This window comes from Fusarium falciforme, chromosome 3 (genome assembly GCF_026873545.1).
Source record: "Fusarium falciforme chromosome 3, complete sequence".
Taxonomy (NCBI): Eukaryota; Fungi; Ascomycota; class Sordariomycetes; order Hypocreales; family Nectriaceae; genus Fusarium; species Fusarium falciforme.
The window spans coordinates 2,111,646-2,136,411 of NC_070546.1; the positions used below are offsets into that span (position 1 = coordinate 2,111,646).

Here is a 24,766-nt window from a genome sequence, read left to right on the forward strand (position 1 = left end):
GAGATGCGGGGATGAGATGAGACAAAGAGAGGGGATAGATGAAGACAAACAAATAAATAAGAAATAAACAAGATCTCTTCAAGATGTGGTCATTACGGACTGCTCTTGCTTACCATTGTCCATGCCATCGGTGTCATTAGCCTGTGGAAGCTCTCACCAACGGCATTTGGCGATATCGTGGCTGACCTCGTGGATGCACTCACTGCATGTGACAAGCTCGGGCACTCACATGGCTGTGCGCCACTCAGCATCGCCTGTCCTCGATCCGTGAGTTCGTCTCGACAAACAACAGGCTTGTTGCGCTCGGGCCGTCGCTGGGATCTAGGCACACGCTGAAGACAATGCCTGTGCACCCTGGACCGAGGCCAAGACTCAATCAATGCGGGGCAAGCTTGGGCAGAAGTGAAAAAGGCCGTTGTGTTGGTGATGAAGACCTGCAGAATAAGACGCTCTGCGAGGGATATAGGCGTGTTAGTGCAAAGATGATCTTGGGCCCATGCAAGACAAGCAGATGACCATGAAGCTGTAACTAAGATATGAGTTAATTAGGCCTGCGCAATGGCAATTGACACCTGATTGCTCAGAAAAGAACAGACTGAAGCTTGAAGCGAAGCATGCTGCTCAAAGGTTTCTCCAGGCTTTTGGCATTTTGACCAGGTGTCAATAAAGGGCTGAGTGGCAGCAGAGGGATGGACTTGTATCAGCTGACTGACACAAGTATGGTGTCATTCTATCTCTTTGAGTTGTGCCACATGCCCGAGAGACATGATTCGTCAAACCCGCGTTCCCAACCCAGCCACTTCATCCGTCTTTTTGACAACTTACCCGGCATATCATGCTCTGTACTTCTGGACCGAGGATAATGTGTCTGAAGATGAAAACTGCCCAAGATGGCTTTTCTGGAACTTGGAGACCTGCTGTGAATGTGTCGAAGAATCTGACACGATGAAAAGTCAGAGCGTAGGGCACGACGCCCCTGAATGTCAAACGAATGTATGAATCCGTTCAGCTTCAATAGACATCAATAGTTATCAATATATTAAACTCGCCCAAAATGAAGTGGGCACTGCGCAACAACGAGATAGCGCGATTGTCTTGCAGCCTGCGGCACTGCATGTGCGCAACACGACCAGGGGGAATTACTCCCACATTGCACTTCTAGAGCTTTAAAGGTGGCCAAGTGAATAATTAAGAAAGAATAATGCGACTTGATTATTCCCCAAGCTTGGATAAACAATGCTTCTAATGCAAGGTATTGTCATTATTGAGATGCCATGTCGTGATTTGGTCTCGCCAGTGTCATAAATGAATAGCCAGGTGATGGCCAGCGTCGCCATCTAACTACCAATGAGGAAGTATTTTCCAGTAAGAAAACGACAATTCCATTTCTTGTGATTGATCAGTGTTCGTTTGAACACTGATCATGAAATCGCCAAGAGCTTCATCCTTCTCTTCCACCCAACATCTGCAATCATCTTGACACCAGCCAACTAGATGATAGCTTTCCCTCTACACTTTTCTCCCTCAACACACAAATACGTCTTCAACACATCAAATATCCTGGGCTTCAAAGGTAAGACTCGGAACCTTCTTCCAACATCAGTCCACGACAGTCGCAACGTCAAGCAGCTGGATGGTCGCTTTCCCTCCCACAGCCGCTCCGGTTTCCTCAGCATAGAAGGCCTCACCCTACCTCCACCTCCCTTGTTGGATGGCAAAGATAGATCTCAGCTCCCAATCCTGTGCTCGCCTTCTCCAATCTTCCTAGCACCATATCACCGAAAATTGATCGCTGATAATGCTTTGCTGTAGACCCATACCGCTTCTTCGTTATCGCATCGAAGTTCATCACGGCCTCGAAGAGATATATACGACTTCCTCTTCTCTATCCAATACCTCGGATATCCCCAGAGGCCAAGAAAAGAAGCCTGCGAAACCCGGCGTTTCGATGATCTCTTGCTGTGACCGGAGTTCGGCATCAAGAATCTATCGCGGCTCTTGAGATATTCAGCATCTCATAGTATACATCGCATTGATAGCCGACTCTTCCAATATCGGAAGCAACAACAAGCGACGGCCTGGCAGTTTCGAAGCCGCAGGTCGAAGAATATCCATTTCGAGCCGCCATATTTATGTCCATCTTCACGAAGTACCGAATCAAGATTCCTCCAAGCACACTAACCTACTATCCCAGAGTTTCAGCAGTCGAGACCGTTTTCGCTGGTCGAGAAAGGAACCTCGACTCCACTGAAACGAACTGAGCCATTTCGCTCTCGGTGTGAAGCAGTTGGCAGCTTCAAACCAAAAAATTCGAAGGGCGTGTGGACTCTTTGAGACGGCAAACGAACCATGGAGAAGCAACGGACAAAGCCCAAGCAGCAGACCTGGCTGAGACTAAGCCGCAAATCAACGACATCTCCCGGGTCGGAAGCGACAAAGCTAGATCAGACAGGACCAAGTTCCTCGAAGGGAAGCGGACGCTCGTCGAGCGAGGACGAGTCGCCACGGCCTGAAGAGTTGAGCGTCTGGAGCCTTGTCCCGTCTCCCAGTCCTCAAGTACAACGTCCTAGGCTAAAGTACATGGACGACCCCGAGGACGAGCGTGTGATACGGACGCCTCTCGCAGCTTGCAGAGACCACCAGTACACACACTTCAACCTCGAACGACACGTGTTGTCGGGAGAACACATGCCAATCCAGCGTTTGAAGCGCGGTGACGTTGTGTTTCTCTGCACGACGCACGAGCTGTACGGGCCGGGCCAGAGGAGATATCTCTACTGGGGTACAGCTAAGTCTGGGCGGGAGAAGTATCTAGTGTTCTTTACACTAGTTACAAACGGCGGCAAGGGTGTGGTCTGGGGATCGCATAACTGGTTCCTAGAGCCGACCGCGTATCGTTTCGTGTTTAAGCCGTATCATGACAGAAACGCGTACGCCAGTTGGACTCAGGCGGTGGCGATCTCCCCTCCTCGACGAGACTCCATTTTTGGATGTATCGATGAGGGGGAGCAGATCACAAAAGGTGACCTTCGAGACCTGGGAGAGTATGTGGCACACCAGATGGAGCACCACAAGAACGATGACAGCGGCCTCTGTCAAGAGGCAAGGAAGCGACATGGTTCTGCTCAAACAGCGAACGGGGGGAGCCGGCGTGGGGATGCGTGGTTGGAGACAAAGCACTGTGGCGTCGACGGCTGCGCATTCTCCAGGGAGATCATAGACGCGTGGAAACAAGACGGAACCTCTATTGCCATGGAAAGCCTGAAGGAGGTGGTTGAAGAGGGCCAGTTAAGTCGATTGGCTGTCGGCGCAAAAGGCAACAGGGCTTAACAGAGCCTTGAAACCATCGAGGGATGGGTCAACCCCCCTTCCCAAAGAGGGCTCGACAGGCTCATCATTGGGGCTTGGTCGGTGAGGAGGCCTATGGTGGTACCCATCCATTACCAAGTATCCAAGTCATCGACTGAGCTTGGAAGTAGGTTCAGAACTGCCATAGTCGGGAAGAGAGGGGGGATGTTGAATGTGAAGAAGGTGATGAAGAGGAGAAGTTGAGAGGCTGAGGGGCGAGAGGGAAGGAGCGAATTTAGAGATCTCTGGGAGGAAAACGTGGTCCGAAGACAATCAATCTCCTCAACAGATGAGTAAGTAAACAAATAAACAAGAAAACATGCAAGCATGTCAAAGTTTTCCGTTGTATACAATCGGGAACCTTGTTGATGAAGGTTACGGCGTTCAGGTGTTAAGTTTTCCAACAGTCAACGTTTTGTTGAACGGCTCCCACGTGATTCCAATTCGTTTCTGCAAAACGGACAGTCACATAGTGTTCTGTTTGGTGCTATTTCTGTTGGTTGGGTCTGCGTTTGATAGGGGTTAGACGCCAATAAGGTGATCATCAAACATCAGGTTTCCTGTGGTGCAGTTTGCATCATCAAACTACTAAAAATTGGACTCATCCAAACCTAGATATATCCAGGCAACCATCACCATGAAGCCTCTCCTCTTCGTACGGAGAAGGAAGGTTTGTTGGAGCTCTCGGGCTCAGATCAATGGGTTTGTATGCTGCATCGAGCGCAGCCTCAATGACACTGCGCCCCAACTTACTCTCCTTGAGATAAACTCATTTGATCTAACTTGCCAAAGAGTCCTGAGCTCCGCATTGCAATTCCTAACATTTGCATGCAAGCCTCTCACGTCCATCAGGGCCATTATAGTCGCGCCGCCAGTGGCCAACAAGAACCACCACAACGGCCACGACAGCGATAGCAATAATTAATTGGGAAGAGAGAGTTGTTCTGCAGTAATAACACACCCAGAAACCAGGGTTAGAATGCTAGCAAAGATTAGTTCACGGTACGTACGGTCCATGATGACCAGTTCCCATGCGCGAGGACAGTAGTCGTGCCGGTAAAAAGGGGTAACTGATGAAGAGAGACTTTTGTGACAGCTAATTCGTGACCAAGGTAACGGTCCGGAGATGTAAAAATAGGCCAGAAAGGCCGAGAATGAGTATCCTTTTGATACAAAATATGCTTACTCTAACCCTGTTCTGGCACAGTTCTGTCTTCCCTTCCCTTCCATTCCCACGACTTGCCGATACACTCTCTCGGCCGAGTAGAGTTAGGAAAGAGACCAACCGTTACCACCGAGAAACACGTCAAGCTAAATCTGCCACTGAGCTGCAGAATCCAAGCCCTCAGCCAAGGAGAGCAAAGGGGATACCCATGTCGCCGCATCCATCTTGCATAAGCTTGCCTGCCTGCCTGCCAGATCTCGATTCCCTGTGCATCACACGACATGCTTAGCAGACAGATGACAGATGACAGATGAGAAGTCTTGCTGACAGTGGCGTAGAGGGGGTGACACCTAACAGCCAGGTCCTCTGCCTGGGGCCTCTCGAACCAGACTCTCGAATCCTGGTCTGTGGGATCTCCCATCTGCGACAGACAAGAGTTCACTTCATTCTCTTACAAAGACACAGCCTGAGCAACCCCATCGTCTCATCTTGTTGCGACTCGTGCTCGCCGTCTCATCACAAGGTCTCTCGAATCCCCTCGTTTGTCGTGCCTAGAACGACTCAGGCCCAAGACAGCCCCGTCGCACCGTCGCAACATGGTCCTTTTTCCACGACCAACGGATTCATAATGGTATCATGGTGCAATATGATAGTGCTACAGTGATAAACGAGCCATTGAATGGCTCTCGCCCTTCAGGGGCGTAGATGTTTGGCTGCCTCTCTGGCTCGACTTGCCTGTCATCAGAGACGAGGTGACACTGTATGGCTTCACTTGAGCAACCTGAACCATGCTTCATACTTGAGCATTTGTAAGCTCTGCCTAAATGAAAGTTATGCCAGAAGTTGGCCATGAAGGGTGGTATCATCGACTCCAGGAACATTCCGCATCTTCCGCATTCTGACCATCCCATCCCATCCCATCCAGTGCCAACAAGAAAGCAACCAAGAAATATGAGTCGTCAGATCAACGCCAAGTGCTTCTCGTTCGTATCGACCCCATAGCGATCCATACCCACCGCCGTGACAAACACCAAAATCTTGCTGTTGTTGCATCGCCATCCCGGCGTAGATAGTATAGTAACGCCAAACAATGCTCGAAACGCCCCCATTGCGCCGCCCAAAAGCCCGTCAAAACATTCTTGTCGCATTCCAACCAATAGAAACATAGCAGAGTGCTGGATGGATCAGCGAATCTGCTAGACACATCTTTCAGCGCTGGAAATGTCAGTCATTTCTGTCGCCGAGTCGCTCCCTCGCCTTGAAGAAAGCTCATCCTTGGGGAAGGCTGTCAATCGCTCCAGGGGCTCAGGGCGCCGTTCCAAGGTAAACAGAGATATCACCACCATGACAGCACAGACGAGCATCATGGTTTTGATCTCTTCAGCAAAAGCACCGGCGTAAACTTGTTTGACCAGGTCCTGAAGGCCCATTGGAAGGTGCAGGCTCGTCAGTGGTGAGCGATGGAGGTTGTCGAGCTGTGTCAACGTCAGATGTTCCTGGAGATATCTGTTGACATGCGAGTTGAATATGACGGTGCAAACCGACAGCCCAATGCAGCCTCCCAGTACTCGAGCTTGCGCTACAGCGCCTTGGGCAGAAGCAAGCTCGCTGCGTTCGGCAGCAAGGATACTTGTCATGATGGTAGCTGCAGAGAATGACAGGCCAACTCCCAGTCCGAAAATAGCCTGAAAGGCGTACTGAGCTTTGGCGTAGCCGTCAGGCCTAGTCATTGTCGACATTAGTCCAACACCGAGCAGCTGAAGGCACGATGCGCCAAGCAGAGTAAAGGATGTGTTGTTCTTCTTGCTGGATATTGCGCCCCCCAGAAACGATCCGATAGCGCAGGCACCCAGCAAGGGGAGAATGTGTAACCCTGCCATAAGGACGCCCTCGCGGTTGACAATTTGAAATCGTTCGGGAATGACAATCGAGAGAGAGATGTATGGGAAGCCTGTGAACATGGTCACGCTACTCCAGCGTCAGCAGCTGTCTCGACAAATAGAGCCGAATATCACTTACAGCAACCCTGCGGAGTACACACGTCGCAACATTAACCGTATAGGGAAGATGGGCTCGATGCGACGGTGTGGCTTCGCCTCCAGGAACACCTCCCAGCACACAAACACGATCCAGCTGACACCTGAAATGGCCAGGGCCGAGATGATCTCTGGGCTTCCCCAAGAAAACGTCTGCGACCCGGCCTGTTGAACAGCAAACACCAGGAATCCAGAGCTGCTGAGGAGTGTTGCACTGCCGATGAAGTCGATGCTGGTAAATGCCTTCCAAGAAAAGATGTGTGCTACGTCTTCATGTGGCCATAGGTTCGTGATGGCGAGGATAGTTGCAAGGCCAAAGGGGATGCTAGATTGTCAGAGGAGACTCTGAGCACGGGTTTCAACACTTACTTCATATTGAACAACCATCTCCAGTCCGAGAGCTGAGAAACAGCACCGCCAATAATAGGGCCTAGCACAAAGGCAACTGCGAGAGTGGCTCCAATCATGGCCCCGATCAAGCTCGGCCGGTGGGAGGGTCCAACTTCTACCAGACCGATCTGTGTCAAGCTGTACAGGCCAGAAGCCCCCATCCCCTGGAAGGCTCGGCATACAATCCTGAGCTTCGTCAGCTTATGGCCATGGTACAATCGAGCAGGCCACGTACAAAGCCGTCATACTGGTAGCCGATCCACAACCTTGTGAGAAACCAACAAAGAAGACCCATGACACCACGAGCATGTTGCGTCGCCCGTAAATGTCACTGAGTTTTGAGACACAAACTGCGAATCCTGTGACGCTTGTCAGACGGCCTTTATTCCCAGATATGCATCCATTGAACTTACCCATATAAGTCAAAAGGTAGGCCAGGACAATCCATGGTGCATTGACAAAATCATTGAGATCATGCGAGATGGTAACGAGAGAAGTTGAGACGATGGAAGTGTCGAGACTAGAAAAGAGCAGTCCTGCGAGCAGACTGAGATTATTAGTAAGAGCCTCCAACCGAGATACCCATGTCTCTTACGATATTACGAGGACCGCCTGTCGAGGTCCAGTAACAGAATGCTTGCGTAGTCCAGAGATAGTTCTTGTCGAACCAGTGTCTCCGCTTCTTTGTTCTTCTAGTATCGTCATCTGACCCAGGGATGGATTGGGGTAAGATAGGGGCATGGGATATTCATTTGGCATTCTTTTTGTAAGATCTCGGTGATGTTTACCGAAGATTCCTGGCGATAAACTCTGATCAGGCGTGGTTTGGTGCCAATGGAGGCCGTCGTAGAGGTAGAGGTAGAGGTAGGCGTCGTATCAGGTAAGGATATCGGGGCAACCTTGCTTGGCCGAGTAGGTCGAGATTTGAACAGGATAGGACACAATCGTCTCCAAGATGCAACGATAGTGAGCGCTTGGAGGCCGTGAAGGGTCTTATAGATAAATGGTATAGGCTAGAGGGAACGCGGAGCTGCAAGAATCAAACCGGTTTTGCTGAAGTGGAAAGGAGGCCTGCTTTTCATATCAGGCCAGAAGTTGCCGATGCCGAGAAAGAACATGCGCAAGGAGAAACCAACTGGCTGATGACATGATTTCTCTGAGACAATGTACCAGACGAGGCAGTCGAGATGTGCCTCGCCGATAAAGGCGAAGGGTTGAATAAGTATTTGAGACATGCCGTCCTCAACGGTTACACGGCCGCAAGCGAACGACCGCCGGATCGCGAACGCTGCAAAGCTCTGATCAGGTAGATAGCTAGTCAGGGGTTATGGGGAGGGATGAGATCTTCTCTTACAGTAGTACGGGCCAAACAAAGGGCAATGACGGGTGTTGTACTACCCAGAACATGGTTCCCAAGGTGGGACATGGTTGTCTATGACCAACTGGTTCGTCGCACACTGGATGCAAAAGCGCCACTCCTGGTATCGGAGCTGAAGGTCGGCCACAAGAGTGAACTCGGCATCGAAGTGTCATTCAATGAATGCTGCCCTGACACTTCGATGCTGAGTTGGTATAGGAGTATGGAGAGATGCCTCGACTTGAGAACAACTTAGGCCACGACGACGTCTCTTCAGCTACCAACGAGGAGAAGCGACGAGCTTCGGCAAGTCTGTAGGGTCCCGCTTGTGTCATGGTAGCACATGGCGCACCTCTGGGGCTGGTCACAGGCTGGAAGAGACGATTCCAGCCTTTCCGCTTCCTGACCCTATTTGTGTAGTGATGCGAGGCGTAAAGCGTTGGAAGCCGTTGGAACCCATCCAAGCTCAGGTATCCGACTCTCTGTGTGCAGTATCGTGTTCGATGGGGTTGTTGTCGTCGGATCTGTACCTCTTCCTATCCCGTCGGGCGGACAGGCTACCTCAGAGGGTACGAGGGTCTCAGTAAGACCTGTCTATAGATTGTCAGCTAGGAGGAGAGAGACAAGTCCCAGAATGGTATACCGAAGCGCTCTCATGGATAAAGGGAGATGTGTGGTACGGTTGGAAACTGAGGCGCATCTTCAGACTTAGAGGCCTCGCAGACCTCGCCTCGCGTTGCGTTGGTGTCACCACACCCCGCCACACTTGCCACATTTTGAGACGGCAAGAGATCATGGCGACGAGGGGATTGTTCAAAAAACGTGCCTGTGTAACCGGTGAGTCCCAGTCAGAGACGAGCTAACTGCACTCGAGTGAAGCTGGTCAGGGGGTCACGTGCGTCCCCATCTCCTGTCACGGCCTACAACTTGAGCCAGTACTAACTTATGAAAGGCATAGATCGATGCAAGAGCTGATTTTCCTGAGTATTTCCTTGGGGCTTTCCGGGAAAGGTCTCCCGACCTGTGTCGTGATCGTGGGAGAGTGTTGGCCGTCTTCCCGTCGTCAATTATGGCATTTCAGCTGTGTTCGTCGCAACGCGGCCAGCTTCCCGTGTCCGTACAAGATTGTTGCTTCTATTGATGGCTGTTGAACCCAAGGATATTACTTAGCAGTGGCCCTTCCCGTGTGGAAAATCAAACAACGCATGCAAACAAGCTTGATCATTAAGCTCGGATGAGGAGGCGCCCCGGGAGAGCTGCCAAGATGCAGTGACCCTTGGCTCTTGGAGATTTCGTCGTGTTTTATTGACAAAAAGCCATATCCATGTTGACCGCCGGAGCCTTGCAGGTTGATTAATCTATCAACAGCTCCGTTTGCTGCCAGGCTGCCGCAACGGCCATGCCCCTATCCGCACATTCCCCACTGACAAGTCACCAAACGACTTGCTCATCCAACCAAGGCTGTTTATTCTCGAAATCAAAGACTCGATTCTACTGAAGAAGCATTTTTCCACTTTTGGTGCCATCAATATCAATATCACCTTCAAGTCCGAGGTCGAGTCAAACAGCCTGGTCCTGATTCAGAATCGTCACCACTTCGCCAAAGGCGCAGCACCGCCGATTCCCAACCACACGTGACTAGGGCCAGTATTCGCAGTGAGGCTTCTCTGGGAAAGAACTTGGCTGTGTAGGTAGCTTCAGGTTCTAGAGCATAGGTTGGATGACGATAGCATTCTCACCCGAAGCCCGCTGCCGCTCGATCTGCCCTAGAAAATGCTGTGCTTGTCCAATTCCGTCGCTCGAGAGGCATATACATATTCCATCTCCGTGCTTGCTCCTCCATAGAGTGCCATGCCAGACATGCAATGCCTCCTAGTGTCCAAGCTTCAAGCGACACACTGGACTTGGCCCGAGGGTCAGCCCATGCAAACAAAAGCTATGGAATGTCGCATTCAAGTTTCGTAGATAGGTACCCAGGAGTCTCCATTTGCATTTCCTGGCTCTGGGGCATATGTTGTCCATAGCTATCTGCCAATAATATCAAAGGAGAGTAACTGCAAGCGTTTGTTGGGACTCACCCTTCCTACAAAGGACCCTAGGACCGCCAAGGTCGGTTCCTAGATTGTAGAGCAGCGAGCTGCCATCCTCGAGGATGGTAGCAGAGCATGCCTTGTCTGTTGTTGCATCTCCCCAAGAATAAAGAGACGAGATGCTATTGTGTACGAACGATTCCCTATTATGCCCCATGGAAAGCATCCTCACCTCGTGTTCCTCCTGTTCACGGTTCTTTCAGCGTCCATCCGTTTACATGCGCGCCCTGGCAGCTGGCAACGCCCCTCTCCTGCCTGCTGCAGACCTACCTAGCCGCCAGAAGCCAACCGTAGTCTCTACAGCTCCAGCCTCAACCATTTTCCCTCTGGGTTTTCACTGGTCGTGAATCACGCTCAACCCACTTCTCTTTACCTATGTCTTAGGGGCTAGCCAACCCTTCTACCTTCGCTTCTTCCCAAAACCAAAATCCTCACTTCACTTCCGATTTCCTTTCCTCACCTCTTCATCCGCACCTTACTACCCATCATACCTACACTTAGCAGCCAAGGAAAAGCTTCACTGACTTCAACACACCTACCCTCTCTTCCCGGCGTGGCCAAGATGGACGACATCGCCGTCGTCGGCATCGGCCTTCGCTTCCCGGGTGACGCTTCCTCGCCTGAGGAACTCTGGAAAGTCCTCGAGCGAGGTGAATCCCAGTGGTCCGAGTTTCCCAAGGATCGCCTCAACATCGACGGCTACTATCATCCCGGCGGTGACCGTCAGGGCAGCGTAAGTCGACGTCGACATCTCCAGCGAGGAATGCGATGATGCTGAACCATAACTCCAGATCTCCTTCCGCGGTGCCCACTTTCTGAAAGGTGATTTTGCCGCTTTCGATGCCTCAGTGAGTCTTTCTTCCTTCCTTGCGACTTCATTTGTTATTTCCAGTGACTCGTCTGACTGGACTCCCCCTTAGTTCTTCTCCGTTGCTGCCGAAGATGCCAAAGCGATCGACCCTCAACAGAGAATTCTCCTCGAAGCCTCCTACGAAGCGCTAGAAAATGGTAATAAACCCTCTCCCACTCGGCGGAGCTCGTATTGACACCGAGGCCACAGCTGGAATCAGAAAGGAAGACATCGACGGAAGCGACACGGCTGTCTACGTCGGCTCATTTGTCAAAGGTGAGTAAAGCCTCCTTCATCCCTATATGAGCACAGCATCTAACCCTCCCAGACTATGAGCAGGTCTGCCTACGAGATCCAGACTGGCAACCTCAGTATGCTGCTACTGGAAATGGCATCGCCATCATGGCAAACCGTATCTCATACTATTTCAACTTGCACGGGCCCAGCATGACCATCGACACTGGCTGTTCCGGTAGTCTGGTGTCTGTACACCTTGCTGCGCAGAGTCTCCGATCTAGGGAGTCTTCACTGGTACGTGTTGCAGTCTCAGAAAACAATGAAACCGATGGATGCTGATGCCTTCAGGCTATCGCTGCTGGCGCCGGCATGATCCTCACCCCAAACACTATGATGCCTATGACGGCACTTAACTTCCTCAGCCCCGATGGCAAGTGTTTCACGTTCGACGCCCGAGCGAACGGTTATGGAAGAGGCGAAGGTATCGGTGTCGTAGTTCTCAAGCGTCTTCAAGACGCTCTAAAGGACAACGACACCATTCGAGCTGTCATCCGGGCCACCAGGGTCAATCAAGACGGTCACACTACAGGTAAGCCAAGTCTCTCTACTCTCCTTTCCCTTACATGACGGCTAACGATGAAAAGGCATCACCCTCCCCAGCAAGGAGGCTCAAGTCGAAAACATCACCTCAATCTATGAGTCTGCCGGCCTCGACTTCAATCAGACTGCCTACGTCGAATGTCATGGCACAGGGACGCAGGCTGGAGATTGGCGAGAGCTCAAGGCCATTTCCGAGTCGCTGGCCTCTATACGAACCGTCAGTAACCCCATCATCGTCGGCTCCGTCAAGCCAAATATCGGCCATCTTGAAGGCGCTGCTGGCGTTGCCGGACTGATCAAGGGTGTCCTTACCTTGGAACATGGGAAGATTCCTCCTAATATCAATTTTGAGAATGGCAATCCCAACATCGACTTCCAGACCTGGAAGGTCAAGGTAAGTTGATCACTTCACTTCATCACCGCAGCTCTTGCTAATCTACGCCAGGTACCGACAGAGATGATGGAATGGCCTCTCCACGGGCTTCGTCGTGTCAGTGTCAATTGCTTTGGCTTTGGCGGCACCAATGCCCACGTCATCATGGATGAGGCCCCCAAATACATGTCGGCCCGTGGGCTTAAGGGCAACCACAACTCCCTCGTCACCAGCTCAGCGAATGCCTCAACTTCCGAGTACAGTCCTGACATCGGCTTTGGTCCCCAGGTCTTTTGTTTCTCATCTCATGAGAAATCTGGTCTTCGCCGGGTCATAGAGTCTCACCTCCCTTACCTGAGCTCCCAAGAGGGAAACGACCCCAACTTCCTTCGCAACTATGCCTACACACTTGGTTCACGTCGCTCTAACCTCGAATGGAAGTATACTATTGTTTCCTGGTCCCGGGAGGAACTCATTAAGAAGCTTCAAAGCATCAATGAGACCGATTTCATCCGATCTTCGAAGAACAAGGATCTCAAGATCTGCTTCCTCTTCTGTGGCCAAGGCGCACAGTTTGCGCAGATGGGAAAAGACCTTCTGCCCTTTGAGGCGTTCCGCGACAGTCTGGAGGCCGCCTCGTCGTACATGAAGAAGAATCTCGGAAGTCCCTTTGATCTTCTCGAAGAGATATTCAAGGACGAAGGCGAAAGCCGCATCTCTGACCCTCGGATCGCCCAGCCGGCAACCACTGCTCTGCAAGTCGCACTCGTTGAGCTCTTGGACTCATTTCTCATTACCCCTAATTGCGTCGTGGGCCATTCTTCAGGAGAAGTGGCAGCAGCCTACGCTTCAGGGGCTCTCACCAAAGAAGCCGCTTGGGAAGTTGCCTATTACCGCGGCGTAGTGGCCTCTTCCATCAATCTCAAGGCCCCTCAGCTTCAGGGCGCCATGATGGTTGTCGGTCTTTCCGTACTCGACGTTGAAACTCACTTCAGAACCAGCTCCTACCAATGCGAGGTTGCATGCATCAACAGCCCTCGCTCCACGACGCTGTCTGGGACAAGGGACTGCATCCTGCGGGCCAAAAACGACTTTTCGGCCAAGAACATCTTTTGTCAAATCCTCCCGGTCCAAGTTGCCTACCATTCTTCGCACATGGAGTTGGTCGAGAACGAGTACAAATCGGCACTGACACTCGTCACTCCTCGAGAGCATCTCAGGGGGGTGAGGATGTTTTCTTCAGTCACCGGGGCCCCCATTGAGGGCTCTGGTCTTGGTAAACACTACTGGGCTGAGAACTTGGTGTCTCCAGTCAACTTTCTGGGCGCCATGGAATCAATGTTGAAGCTACCGGCAGAGGAGCGCCCGGATGCGATCCTCGAGCTCAGTCCTGTCGCGGCTCTCCGTTCCCCAACTCTGGACATTGTGTCGAGCATTGGCCACAAGTTTGGGTCACCTTATTGCTCACTCTTGCCAGGAAAGGGGATACCCGAAGCCATGCCCCTCCTCTCTGCCATCGGTGGGCTCTGGGCTCGGGGTTGTTCCATCAGCATGAAGAAGGTTGTTTCTCGAGGGTCTTATCAGGTCCCGCTCAAGTGTCTGGCAGATCTTCCTCCTTATCCTTGGAACCACACCAAGACTTACTGGCATGAATCACACCTTGGACAGGCCAACAGATTCAGGGAGTTCCCACGGCAGGATCTAATCGGCGCCCCCACGGCCGATGCCATCTCATTCGAACCTCGCTGGCGCGGATTTCTTCGCATCTCGGAGAACCCCTGGATTCAGGATCACCGGGTGCAAAAGACCATCATCTACCCTGCTGCTGGCATGGTTACGATGGCCCTAGAGGGCATCCGCCAGCTGATCAAGGATGATAAGAGACTCCTTGGGTACGAGATCACCGACATGCGGATCGACAAGGCCATGATTATTCCAAGCACAGCGCACGGGCTAGAGACGGCTCTGAACTTCAAGCGCGCATCTCCCGTTACAGTTGATCAGAAGAACAGTCCCTATTTCGAATTCTCCATCTACTCGAAGCCACTTGACGCTCCATGGGAACAGCATGCCACTGGTTTGATCCAAGCTCGGTACCAACAGGGTGAGTGGAAGGCCACTTTCGGCCAGCATCAGAAAAGGTACGAGTCTGTCAAAGCTACCTGTGGGAAGCCCATTGTTCCACGACAGCTCTATGAACTTCTCGACACTGTCGGCATGAACTATGGCACATTGTTCCAGAACATTACACAGATACGCAAGGGCGACCATGGCTGCGTGAGCCAGGTCCGCGTCCCTGACACAAAGTCGAAGATGCCAGCCAAGTTTGAATACGACCATCTGATCCATCCAGCTACTCTCGACTCCATGTTTCAGACTCTTTTTGCCATCGACAACGAGCCGATGGTACCGACTTACATCAAGAGCATCTTTGTGTCATCAGACATCTCTCGAGACCAGGGCAATACGTTCGCCGGATATGCGACTGCGACACGGAGTGGCATTCGCGACGCAAATGCAGACATTTCCATGGCGCAATCCTGCTGGACGAGGCCTTCTGTCGTCATCAATGGTCTTCACTTGACAAGAATTTCCAGTCCAGCCCCTATTCAAGGAGAATTCTTACCAACCCATCGCACCCTCTGCACTCACGTCGTGTGGAAAAGGGATATCACGATGGTAAGAAACCCAACCTCCATCGAACACCTCATCATGGGGATCGCATACAAGTACCCAGAACTGTCCATCCTCCAAGTTGGGGGCAGCAAGTGTATTGCAAAGAAGGTTGCAAACAGTTGCTGGCTCGCTGGAGATCTTGAGGTGCAGACACTCAGGAATGAGGACTGGGATTGTATGGTTGACCGAGAGAAACCATGGCTTTCTCGCTTTTCCCTGGCTCAGATCTCTGAAAACGACGACTTACTCGACTTCCTTTCCACTTCCAAGGGACGCACCTTGAAGGGACTCGTCGAGAAGAGATCTATCGATGGTCCTGAGCCTATGCCGAAGTATGATCTGATCATTGCCTGTAATCGAGAAGGCGTCGACATTTCCCGCCTGCTCAAGCACCTCAAACAGCCTGGGTTTCTCCTCGAAGCTTGCAGTGAGACCACGACAGGGCTCATTGAAGAAGAGGTACTCTCTTTCCTACCTTCGGAGGTTGAAAACATTGGGAATTTAAAATTCCGAGTGCACCGTCATGATCCTACTTTTAAGCCAGACACTGCGACTAATGTCATAGTTCTGCTGCCCACGGAGCCTCAGCCAGAAGCCACATCGTTCATTCTTCGATTAGGCATCAGACATCCTTGGTGGGAGATTCAGCCCATGCATCTCTCTGAGGTGCTTGAGGACCCTGCGAGAGTTAAGGGCAAGGTGGTCATCTCCTTACTTGACTTTGCCTTGGGCGAAGCCAAAGACGCCTCGGTGTTTCACTGGAACGAAGATGGCTTCAAAGCTTTCCACGCCCTCCAGAAGAACGCCAAGGGGATTCTCTGGGTCACTCGCGGCGCAACTATGTCGGGCAAGAACCCCAAAGGTGCCCCTATCATCGCCCTGAGTCGCACCTTGGTCTCTGAGGACCCCCTCAAGATCATCGTGACGTTTGACCTTGATATAGGAACGTCCCTGAACTCTGACCGTGTGATCAGCTACATCTATCTTATCTTCGCCCGGTCGTTCAAAGCGGATAAAGGCCCATTCCCTCGTGAGTTGGAGTATGCCGAACGAGGGGGCTTCGCCTTTGTCCCACGCCTGAGCCCCCTCCATCCGCTCAACAACATTGTCGAAAATGGTATTTCGACTCGAGCTCTCAACGTACCTTTTCATTCGCACCAGCGTCATCTCAAGCTACACCTTGAGCGCCCGGGCCTCGGTGGCGATGACATGAACTTCGTTCCTGGTGACACATTCAACACCAAAGCCGGCGACGTCGAGATCGTATTCGACAGTGCTACCCTCAACCATGCCGACTTGGAGACTGTCATAGGAAGAACTGTTGACTCGGTGGTAGGAGCTGATTTCCGCGGCGTTATTACTCGAATGGGTCGCAATGTGTCTGGATTGCTGCCAGGTGATCGTGTCAGTGCTCTCGCGGTTGATGGCTCCTTGCAGAACACCATGCAGATCGACCGCCGCTTCGTCAGAAAGTGGCCATATGATCTACCCCTAAGCCAATGCGTCAGCGCTTATCATTCACTTGTGAAGGTGGGACGACTAGGTCAAGGCAAGACGGTGCTTGTCCACACTGGAGCCAGCTCGTTCGGCTTGGCTGCTATCGCTGTGGCATCTCCACTGTCCATTGAAGTCTTTGCAACCATCAAGAGACCAGATTTGGGTCACCAACGAACTGTTCTGAAACAACTGGGTCTAAGGAATGATCACATCGTTCAGGCTGACTCGGATGACTTTGTCAATGTTGTTTGCGACCGTACTGGAGGCAAGGGCGTGGATCTTGTTTACAACTCGACTCAAGACCACGTTGAGGCCAACTTCAAGTGCGTCCGCAAAGGCAAGTTTACCATACCTATCTCCTATTACACACATGCTAACTCGTTCCAGGTGGCACCATCGTTCAGTTTGCAAGCAGGTCATCTTGCCCACCTCCTATCCGTGTCACGTCAACTTCTACCTCGCTTATCAGCTTTGATTTGGCGAACCTGCTAAAGGACGACGCAGATTACGTCTCTGAGCTCCTCGATGAGCTTGTCAATCTCGCAGGGCTTAGCGAGGAAAAGTTTGCTGTGAGCAAAGATTTCCTCAGGTGTGTTGAGCTGCCCAATATTAAGCAGGCATTCGAGCTTGTTGAGAAGAGCCCATATCTTGGCCTTGTTGCAGTCACTGGAGGCCTCAGATCCAACCCGCTTGTGCCAACACGAGCTCCCAAGCCTGTCAAGTCTCTTCGCGAGGCCCTTTGCAGCAAGTCTACATATCTTCTAGCAGGGGGGTTGGGTGGACTTGGCCGCAGTATCTGCGAACTACTGATCAACAACGGGGCAGAGCATATCGCCTTTTTGTCACGTTCCGGTGCCTCGTCTGAGACCTCTCGCCTCTTCATTGAGGATCTCAACGAGAAGGGTATCCACGTGCAAGTCTACCAGGTCGACATTTGCGATGCAGAAGCTCTAGAGAAGGTGATCGAGCACGACGTCTTGCTGGACATGCCCCCCATCAAAGGCGTCTTCCAATGTGCTGCCGTCATCAAAGATGCCGTCTTCGAGAACATGACTTTCTCGGATTGGAATGCCGCATTCAGGCCGAAGGCGATCGGTTCCGACAATCTTGTTCGAATCATCTCAGCTCATACCGAGAATCCCTTCTTCATCTTTCTTTCCAGCTCGGCGGGAGTCATCGGCAACCGAGGCCAGGCAAACTATGCCGCTGGAAATTGTTTCCAAGACGCTCTCGCTTGTAGCTACCGATCCGAAGGCAAGCATGCGGTTTCTATCGACCTTGGGCCGGTCCTTGGCGCGGGAATGCTCACAGAGGATGACGAGATCCTCAACAAGCTCCGAGCCAGTGGCTTCTACGGAATTCGACACCAAGACTTCCTCACGGTGATCACACACGCAATCACCATGAAGGTTACTCCTACGACTGCTATGCCTCCTCAAGTCATTATGGGCATCGGAACTGGTGGTCTAATCCGACAGAACCAGCCAGCTGACCCATACTGGACCCGGACTGCCCTCTACAGCCATCTCAACCAGGTTGACATGCCACCTCCTGACCTGACGGCGGTGGATGACTCCGAGAAGGCCGACATGAGATCCTTGCTCTCTCGCTGCGCCAATACGGAAGCAGCTGCTCAGATCGTCACGACAGGCCTCTCTCAGATGCTGGCCAAGGCCATGAACATGCTTCCCGAGGAGATTGACACCGGAAAGCCACCCAACGTGTACGGAGTCGACTCGCTTGTTGCTGTTGGAGTCCGCAACTGGGTTGTGACCAACTGCGGAGTCGAAGTGTCGGTATTTGAAGTCCTAAGCGACAAGACAATTGCCGGGCTGGGTGCAGAAGTTGCCATGAGAGGTGGTTTTGGGCTGGACAAGAACTGAGTGATGAGCACGGTGTATAATTGTGGACAAGCCGGACGGGTCGAGACGAGTATGAGTGCCGAGTAACAGCTTTGATGCACAACAGTCCAGAGACGAGTTCGAGAAAAACATGGTTAATGTGGAGGTATAGGGGAGGGCAAAAGGTTTTCTGTATGTTTTATATAATGTATAATTAAGCAACTCAAAGTTGCGAGCAAGGCAACTGTCTAATGCACATCAACCAAACCAAGGGCAAAACAAGGTGACACTATTGCTAGTACCAGGCTTCCTAGGATTAAGATATACTCATTCTCTCTGGATCTACATCCTCAATCAGTCATGTGCCCCGTTGATTGCCTCGGGCTGCCAAACAGCCTCAATAACACCCATGCGACATCCATCCGCCCTCGTAACACCCTGGGAACAAACAAGGTCAGCACACGCACACGAACAAAAGACAGCATCGGGAATGAAACAAGAAACAAACCTTGAACACAAAGCGCTCATCAGCAGCCTTGAAGAGGTCCTCAAACTCCTTCTCGGTCCGCTCCTGGGCATTGAGGAGCACCATCATGACCATGTCCATGCTGCGCATCACCTTTTCGTCCCACGGGTTCTCGGACCCGGGCACCCGGAGGCAGTGGTCATTAATAACAATGCGGGCGCCGGGCTTGAGAGCTGGGATAAGGTTCTTGAGAATCTTGATGGCGTAGGGGGTCGAGTAGTTGTGGATGATCCAGCGGAAGAAGTAGACTGGAGATTTATGTTAGCAAGCGCTGTCTTAACAGCTGACTGTTTGTGAACTCGTACCGTCAGCGCCCTTTACAGGCTGTTCTGTGAAAAAGTCATGAGCCTGGAAGGTTATACGCTCGGCCACGTCTTGGTCTTCACAAATCGGCTTGGGCGCGCTGTCAACCGTCTTTTGCAGATCCTGCACCACAAACTTCATCTTCTTCCACTTCTTGCCCAAGTCGACGCACACAAAGCCATGGCTGCCTCCAACATCGACCAGCGTGCCTTCGTTTGCGTCCACGTCAGACAAGTCATAGTTGTCGACAAAGTAGGAAACCTCGTAACCCTTGCCTCCAGTCAAGCTGGCCATAGCTTGGCCCATACGCTTCGCACGCACGGGATTCTTGCCAAAGGTTGCAAACATGGGCTCCTTATCGACCGTGTCAAAGGCAACGTTAAAGCCAGTGCGCGTGAGCGAGGTAGCCTCTGGGTAATCTCGGATAGCCTGCAAGGAGTGGGCAGCCGCGGGAAAGATGTCCTCCGAGTTGAAGCCAACCCAGGATCTAAGGTTGGCGTCCTTCAGCAGCATCTTGGAGGCAGCGGTATGAGCGATGTATCCGGGAGTCGGCTCCTGGAAGATGGCGTTTGTCATGGCATGACGAAGGTTGCGAGCCAAGTTGATGGGATCAAGTGTAGTCTTGGATCCCAGCTCAGCCAACGAAATAGGCCTATCCAGAGGAACAAGGCTAGCTACAATCCATTAGAACACCTATAGATTACCAAATAAAGTTAAAAATAACTTACGAATGTCGTAGCTGTTGAGAATCTGCAGGCTTACAGTATCCAGAAACTTTGCAAACGGGGTCAGCCCTCAAAGCCAAAACTCAAAAAACAAGCTTACTTACACTCCAAACACCCCATCTAACAGACTCCCTGGGTCCTCTAACAAGAAGACCTAGTTCATTTGTAGCATATACAATTTCCTGGCGGCTCTTTTGGATATCGTCTGGCAGCGCGGGAAAGTCGCCAGGAGCATCAACGTCAAATCCAGGGTCCGGAAGTCCATTCTCCTTCAAGTACTTGTCAAGCTTCTCAGTCTCCTCGGTGATCTTCCTGGCCAGCCGGATCATATGAGACGTTTCCGTAGTCCGACCCACTGGTACCGCAGGCTCGGATCCCGACTGAACTGAATCATTGGTCATTTTGGAGCGTCTCAGCGGGAATTGTCTCGGTTGAGTTGCTTCTCTCTCTCTCAACAGTGAGGGCGACTTTTCTGTTTCGGATAGGGGTCAGCAGCTACAACAAGGCCAAAGAACAATTCAGCGATGCAGAAGCAAAAGAAGGTCGGTTCGCGAGCTGGCTCAGAACCAAGGTGGGCGAGCCCGCCCACTCGGGCCTCGGAGCCAATGGTTTGCCCTGCTAGTCGACCGACCAAGTTGACAAAATGAGACATTATCGCGCGCGCCTGAAGCGACTATGGTCGTCCTGGTCCAGGCCCAGACGGGCAAACCCCCCGCGGACCGGCTGTTGGACCACGCTCAAGAAGCAAGCTTTCGGCCGCGACCCAGACCAGACTGATGAGACGGACGGCCATGTTGCGTGCTAGCCTTGGCATCATTCATTAAGCTCAACCATTAAGCTCAACCACTCAATTGCCAGTCATTAGATGCCACTCAGTGCTTCCGTTGCACAAAACATTGGTGCATCTGTTGTGACACTACAACAATTCTCCGATTGGGCTTGACAGGAATGGCCCATGCTTGTGTCTGTCTCACTTGGGACCAGCTGCCCCGGCGAAGCCATGAGAGGGAGGAAAAGAGTCGTGATACATACTTTGATGTATGGCCGCAACTCGAAACGGGCACAAGATGTAATCTGATGTCAACGAAACTGTGGGGGAAAGATGCTTTGACCTTCAAAAGATAACACGGACGAGGATCGTATTGTTTATGGCGGTGAGCTTCTGAATGCAGCCGAGCGAGGCACACGTGCAACTAGATCTCGGAGAGAGCTGTCACACCATGCTCCAAGTCGCCTGAAAGTTGCGAGACTGCTGAGTAGAACGAGAAATGGGGTCATAGATGGGATGTTCTGGAGCAAGCCGATGTCCATATCTAATCCAACATCTGCCCCTTACCTTGCCTCGCCATACCTTGCTTTGCTGGTAGGTGCCGGCAATCTCGGACAACCGTGGCCAAGCGGGTGGCTTCCTCTGCGAACTCCTCGTGCTGGGTCTGACCCCCTGATAGTTTCCGCTTCCATTCCATTCCTTTCCCCATAGCTACCCCGCGGCGCCATCGTTTGCCCGGCTCGGCACGCTGCGCTCCAAACTCTGGCTCCTCTGTAAACGCCAGCACCTTCCCAATCCTGCCGTGTTTCGCTGTGCTCTTTTCCATACTCCTTTTATAGTGGCTTCTGCCCGTATACCATGTGCATCGGCATGTACAACAATGCCGAGTTGTCGTTGTATGCCCTTCGAACATCCATCAGAAGCACTTCCACACTCTCGCGATCCCATCCCAGACCCCGTGTCAGTGGGCCGAGTGCAATTGCCTGCAGCCCATCTGTTAAAATAGTGCGCCAGTATAGCCCAACCGTCTTAAGGACCTTGTTCTTAGGCCAGGTTCCCAGAGGTACGTGAAAGACCCGCTCCGTGACGTTGACGAAGCCTGCCTCGCGCATCTTTGCCGCCAAGACACCTCCCGCAGCAGCATGGAAGTTGACTCCCAGCGAAACAAGTCCTTGAGTGATGAGTGACCAATACTGGGCGACGGGGTGCGCATCAGGAGGGACCATGCCCCCATGCTTTGCGCTGTGTGGATAATGATGGATTTCTTGGAGTTCAATCCAACCACCTGGTTTGAGATGCCTTGCTTGGTGTCAGCACTATACTACACAAATCAGCAGACGGGAACCCTACTCGAGAGCACGTTGAAAGAGCTTCGGCCAATCTTTGACCGCCATTACAGTATGCCGAGAGTGGATGTAGTCAAAGTGGTTTCGGGGGTGTAGCCAAGGAGACTCGACATCGTCGACCATAAAGCGAACATTGGGTGGCAGCCAGTCTGGCTGTATAGGCGAAAGGTCAATTCCCAAAACGTTCGCGCTCGAGTATTGGTCGCCCACTATTCCGGTGTTAGTTCAGCATCTTTCAGACAGGTATCGCTCTTCTATGGGCTTACTCTCAATCGCCCAGATACCAGTGCCGGTCCCAATGTCGAGGATTTCCTGGGGGTGGGCCCCAATAGGTGCAAAATGGAGGTTCTGGCTGCAAAGCAGCTTCACCATGGCATGCTTCATGTCCTCTCGTTCCTGTTCCACATCGTCGTTGGGGAAGTTATAAGCTCCCTCGCGGAAGCTGTGGTAGCGACGTCCATTCTCGTACATGTAGTCTCGAACAGATGAGCCAATCGAGGTACTGGCAGAGGTGACACTGTCACTCTCATATCCTGCATCAGACGCGCTGTCGCCCACGGTGCTCACTTCGGCGCTGTCGGCAACGATGTTTTCTTCGGCCTCGGCCAATGCTTCTCTCGACATAGCCTCTTGCTCCACAGTTGACAAGTCGGGGAACATGGAAATTCCGTTGGGATGCGTAAGGGGCGACATGATGAGCGACGATGGTCGCTGTTTCTTAGGTGGCGGGCTCGCGCTGTCGGTTTTGGGGGATTGAGCTGTTCCCTGTGCAGCACCCTTCTCTTGGGCCATTGTGTTGCGAGTCTCTCCCGACGGGGTTGGCGTCGATGGATCCGCGGATGGTTTGCTTGTCTGGGATTGAATGGGGCGGGGGCCTTCTTCAGCTACTCCAGCTTTCGACACGGGTTGAACATAGTCTCCTCCTTGCGCATGGCCTTGGCCGTCGAGCGCTCCAGATTCTATTCGGCTGACTGGCGCGGAACTCGAGCTGCCATCTGCGCGAAAGTCGTCGGGCTGTGTGGTTTCTCTGGTAGGGAGCGGAAGTGTCCGTCTCGTCTCCCCCTTTTGTTCCTGACTCATGTTTGTGCTAAAGAAAGTATGCGCCGGCGGGAAGACGGATTTAAGCTTGTAGACCTGTACCTGGTGTATAGGAGAAGAGTGGGCTGCCCAGGAAGTCAGGGCAGTGCCAGGAGGACAGCTAGAAATACAATGTCTGCTGGTGTCTCTTCACACGCGTATGTATGTCTCGACTGTGCCGATGCCCATCGGGGTGTCGCAGTGGCGGAGGCGCGAGACGGCAGGCCGAGCGGAGGACGATGCAGCTCGCACGCAGACAAGTTAAAGTTAGGCTGTCCAAGTTGATTTGATTCAGCTTCCCAGGTTTTGGCTCTGGTCCTGACTCTTGCTCAGGCAGCCTCTGGAAGGAAAGCAGGCGGGCAAGTGGGAGTTATTGGCGGTGAACCTGGCTTTGGCTAGATTCCTGGTCATGTAAGAAGCAAGTTTTCCAGCCTCTTATCAAATGAGACGGGCCGGGCTTGAGGCGCCTGGAATCTCCGTAGATTTACAACCCGCACGAGGTAGGTGCGCTACACACTACACCACACTAGCCCAAGGGAAGGAGCGGGTGGGGCAGATGCGTCCAGGTCTTGGGGAAGGAGCCCAGGTCTGTGGAACGGGCCGGATTGGACCTAGGGATGGGCTTGAAGCATCTCGCCAAGAAGTGGCAGATGATGGCGAGTGAAACCACTCGTAAAGTGAGCCTCACAGATTGATGAGCAGCCTGTGAAATCCCCTTAGCGGCCAGGCATTTTACTTTTTTGTGTCTTGAGCCGTCTTGGCTGGCGTTGTGGTCGGGAGCCCCGGGGATTGGCTGGGTCACTTGCCATCCATTTATATTGGGTGAGTGACAAGTCTCTTTAACGAGCTGCTTCCCTAAATTGAAGTGATGGGCTTGGGATTGATTCATATGCCAATCTTGACTTGTCCGAGGCGTAGTTGCCGACGGGAAATGCGTGAAACAAATCACACAATACATTATGTGCCAAAGCTGCAAGTCCATCGTGGCGACCTGTTCTTGGTTCGAGATGCGGCTGCGTCCTGCAAATGTGGAAGAAGCACACAAACATCAGTTCTAACCACCAAGAGTGACCATAACGCTTCTATCCTTGCATACCCCTCGCCTTTGCCTATCTTCCCACTCTAATAGGCACATGCATGCATACAAAGATGATCTGATGGGTCTACGGATACAATCAATCCATATCAATCAGTCCTAAAATCTCCCCTGTTGCTTAGCGCATCTGTTCCTAATTTGGTGTGTGTAACGTGTGACAGACAGTCAACGCCCATCCTGTCACTGCTGTTCCTTCCACCACTACCCTCTCTGACCTCAACATCAACACACCTCAAGAAGGCAAGCCGTGAAGCTGACATGTCACGTCAAGACCCTCTCGCACTGGCATTGTTCCAACAATATTGGGATCGAGTTAATTGAACCCTCCACTACCATGGTACTTTCCATGCAGGGCAGTAAATGCAAAGCCACCGCTCAACCCACACACGCACCACGCGTATCCACTTTTGCTCGAGATATTCGTTCCAACGTCACCATCAACCACAAGCAAGGCACTTTCTTTG

General features: G+C 52.1%; 4 protein-coding genes across 4 annotated transcripts; 1 reads left to right on the forward strand and 3 right to left on the reverse strand.

Moving 5' to 3' along the window:
* Positions 1-5,709: 5,709 nt before the first annotated feature.
* NCS54_00396800 (MFS domain-containing protein) lies at positions 5,710-7,680 on the reverse strand (the record flags this gene model as incomplete). Its single annotated transcript, XM_053149520.1, has 6 exons — positions 5,710-6,481; positions 6,533-6,874; positions 6,919-7,125; positions 7,175-7,298; positions 7,353-7,486; positions 7,535-7,680. 6 exons carry the CDS (start codon positions 7,678-7,680, stop codon positions 5,710-5,712), a joined length of 1,725 nt encoding a protein of 574 aa, XP_053005495.1.
* A 3,268-nt stretch (positions 7,681-10,948) lies between these two features.
* Positions 10,949-18,502, forward strand: NCS54_00396900 (Hypothetical protein; the record flags this gene model as incomplete). The annotated part of the gene is made up of 9 exons (XM_053149521.1): positions 10,949-11,119; positions 11,178-11,234; positions 11,307-11,394; positions 11,447-11,512; positions 11,565-11,767; positions 11,822-12,062; positions 12,118-12,467; positions 12,519-16,956; positions 17,007-18,502. 9 exons carry the CDS (start codon positions 10,949-10,951, stop codon positions 18,500-18,502), a joined length of 7,110 nt encoding a protein of 2,369 aa, XP_053005496.1.
* A 312-nt stretch (positions 18,503-18,814) lies between these two features.
* Positions 18,815-20,415, reverse strand: NCS54_00397000 (Methyltransf-2 domain-containing protein; the record flags this gene model as incomplete). The annotated part of the gene is made up of 5 exons (XM_053149522.1): positions 18,815-18,898; positions 18,969-19,234; positions 19,292-19,963; positions 20,018-20,063; positions 20,119-20,415. 5 exons carry the CDS (start codon positions 20,413-20,415, stop codon positions 18,815-18,817), a joined length of 1,365 nt encoding a protein of 454 aa, XP_053005497.1.
* A 1,201-nt stretch (positions 20,416-21,616) lies between these two features.
* Positions 21,617-23,209, reverse strand: NCS54_00397100 (Hypothetical protein; the record flags this gene model as incomplete). Its single annotated transcript, XM_053149523.1, has 3 exons — positions 21,617-22,082; positions 22,134-22,338; positions 22,396-23,209. The coding sequence occupies 3 exons, from the start codon at positions 23,207-23,209 to the stop codon at positions 21,617-21,619; spliced, it is 1,485 nt and encodes a 494-aa protein (XP_053005498.1).
* Positions 23,210-24,766: the final 1,557 nt, after the last annotated feature.